Below are 3,002 nucleotides of genomic sequence, written 5' to 3' on the forward strand. Positions count from 1 at the left end.
ATGGTAATTTTCGTTTCTTAGGAGCTCTGTGTGTGTGAACCGAAGCTAAATGATATCGGGTCAGCGCGGGTGCTGGCGTGTATCCTAGATACAACTAAAACAAACAAGGCAAACGGAATCCACCTTCCGTTGTTCCCCATGTCAGATTAGGGTACTGACCCTGTGATGTGCTAGGAATCTTTTTCATAAACGGGTAACAAGAACGGGCATGTCATTTGTTTTTGGTTTTTTCAGCTCGGGGATGGGTGGAAAGAAACACAAGGTGATCTAGTATGGTACAAGCGTGGTTCATTATCATAAGGCAATGGTATATATATACATAATGTAACCTTCTGTTCTGGGGCTGGTGTGTTTTTTACTCAAATAATGTAATACAGACAGTACAGTGCATACATACCGCAGCAGGAACAATAACAGGTTTATTTCGCTTGTGCCTATGAAAGGGAAAGGAGGGAAAACTATAGTGGGCTTATCGTCGGTAACCACCAGAATGGTAAGGTACCACATTCATTACGCAGGGAACTACCATAATACTCCCATAGCATAATATCCAAAGCCAAGTGGATTATTGCTGCTACGGCTTATTGCATTCATCGATATACTTCATGGAGCCCATTTTACTTTCAAAGGCTCTCGCACAATATCGAACCGTTTCATTATGTAAGATTGCGTAAAGACGCCATACATGTTAGAAAAAAGAATAGGCCACATGTAACAACAAAAACCGTGATATATGCTGTGTGACTTTACAGGAGAAAAACAAAGGTGCGTGTGTCGGGATGTGTTTAGGATGGGGGGGAAAGAAGAAAGAACAAGAAGCAGCAGCAGCAGCAGAGAGAAAGGGGGACTAAGAGCAACAGCTCCAAGAAGGGAAATACCTGGTTGGGGGTGGAATGAAAAGGATTCCGAGTCGGATCCACTGAGTGCTCGGTAAGTACTGCTAGTAGTACTACATGACCATCGCCCCTTTCTTTTTTGTCAAATAAGGCTTATAAGGAAAAGTCTACATGAAATGACTCCCCGTCATTACGCTTTGTTCAAAAGGGTTAACATGATGATGATGGTGCTGAAGGAGTCCAAAAAAGAAAAAGGGAGCTGTAAAGGTGGCGCAATAGTAAGAAGAAGGGGTGGCGGTATATATCGCTGATTGGAGGAGGACTGTTGTTCTCGTTGTTGTCCTTGAAAAGATCATACATCGTCAGTTAGATGTATACTTCTAGTAGTAGGCGATTTGCCCGCAGCGGGGAGATGCAAGACCATAGAGCAACAAACAATGATTATAAACTGAGTAGACAGATCGGCAGCGATGGTGCAATGTTCCTGAGCAAAAGGAGAGGAGTCCCTTCTCGTTACTATCTGCTACCGACAGTACGTATGGTACATACATCATGTACTTTTGTATACGTGATTAATCCCCTTTTAGCCAAACTGCTGGCCCCCTTTTTCCCTTCTTTCGCTTCCCTTAAGCTCATAATGACGACAGTATTATTAATAGCAGTATTCAGACATAACTTGTTGTTGTTAAGGTAAGGGTTCTGTCATTTCCGATGATATGGATTGAGAGAGAATAATTGTGTTAATTCTAATTCCATCAGCCAGTAGTAGTAGTAAGTAAAGTGGTAGTAACTTCAACCCCATTCCCTTCCCCCCAATTATGATGACCCTTCTGATTTTCTCTCGACGGAGCCGTAATAGTAATCAGATCGCCCGGGATTACTGACAAGAGCAAGGAAATGATCACCGGTCAAGCACTGACCACGGGATTTGCTGGAGCAGAGACCCAAAAATGTGCACGGGTTCACAAGCAGCAGTAGGCAAGAATACGGACACAACAAAAAAAGGCAAGGGGGGTAAGGTGCACTGTTGTTTTTGTGTGTGCGTATATATGCAAACTCACTTGCTTATCCTTACGTCCTTTGATCGGATGCTGTTGGTCATATCGTAAATATAACTGTCACTTTATTACTGGCTATTCCGGACCCCTAGTAACTTACCTAGCAGTCGTATGCAATGTAGTAGTAGTAGTAGTAGTAGTAGTAGTAGTAGTAGAAAAGAGAAGGAATGTTATCCGACGGATACTAGCTGTGGGCTCATTCTGTGCGATGTGCTATGTGTTATGCGGTACCAGCAGACCTAGAGCTTCGGATAATGGGGATTCTGTGCTGACCCAACCGATGATGCCCGACTCCTCCCCTTTTACGCATTACCACTGCCCCCAGTCCCCTTCTTACATCACGTAAGATATAACATCCCCTCTCCCCCGAAAGAAAAAACACCCGCGCGCCGCATCAAAAAGGATATCCCCTTTTGCACCTTTCTTCGTCCTTTCTTCTCTCTCTCTCTCTCTCCCTCTCTCCCCTTCCCTCTTTCTCTTCTTTCGTCTTTCAATCGTTCCTCTTTTGCTCGCTTATTTCCTGGTTACAGTTAAGCAACCATGACCACTCACGGAACCGTCAACGGAATTACTACTGCTTCAACTACAACTACTGCTCCTGCAACTGTACAGCAGCAACGGCAACAACAAACTCCGTACTCAGCAGAAGCACCACCACCATCGCCAGTACAGCAATCGCATCAATCAGCCGCAACTGCTGCGCCAAAGTCGCAACCAGTAGACAAAACGCGACGTAAACGACTCAAGGTGGTCAGCGCATGTGGCGAGTGTCGTCGAAAAAAGACAAAGTGCAATGGCGAACAGCCATGTGCGGGATGCATCAAGGCTCATGTCGACTGCATATACACTTTATCATCCGCTGCGGCTGCCAAAGCCAATGGTAGTACAATTCCATCATCCTCGTCTTCCGCAAAACACCATCCCACCACTACCACTTCTACTACGTTGCGCCTGTCACCACCACCACCGTCGTCATCGTCGTCGCCGCCAGCAGGTGCCAATGCTAATACTAAGCAGCAACAAATTATTTCTCCTCCTCATACTGCTGCATCATCGTCTCAGCAGCGTCCTATACATAACAATAATCCTCATCATCATTGGCATCAGG

The 3,002-nt window shown here is 45.2% G+C and overlaps 1 protein-coding gene across 1 annotated transcript; it reads left to right on the forward strand.

The window, feature by feature from the left end:
* Positions 1–2,434: 2,434 nt before the first annotated feature.
* BDB00DRAFT_877821 (uncharacterized protein) lies at positions 2,435–2,973 on the forward strand (the record flags this gene model as incomplete). The annotated part of the gene is made up of 2 exons (XM_053127661.1): positions 2,435–2,888; positions 2,957–2,973. The coding sequence occupies 2 exons, from the start codon at positions 2,435–2,437 to the stop codon at positions 2,971–2,973; spliced, it is 471 nt and encodes a 156-aa protein (XP_052974383.1).
* Positions 2,974–3,002: the final 29 nt, after the last annotated feature.

The sequence above is a fragment of the Zychaea mexicana genome (assembly GCF_025766255.1).
Source record: "Zychaea mexicana strain RSA 1403 chromosome Unknown BDB00scaffold_117, whole genome shotgun sequence".
NCBI lineage: Eukaryota > Fungi > Mucoromycota > Mucoromycetes > Mucorales > Lichtheimiaceae > Zychaea > Zychaea mexicana.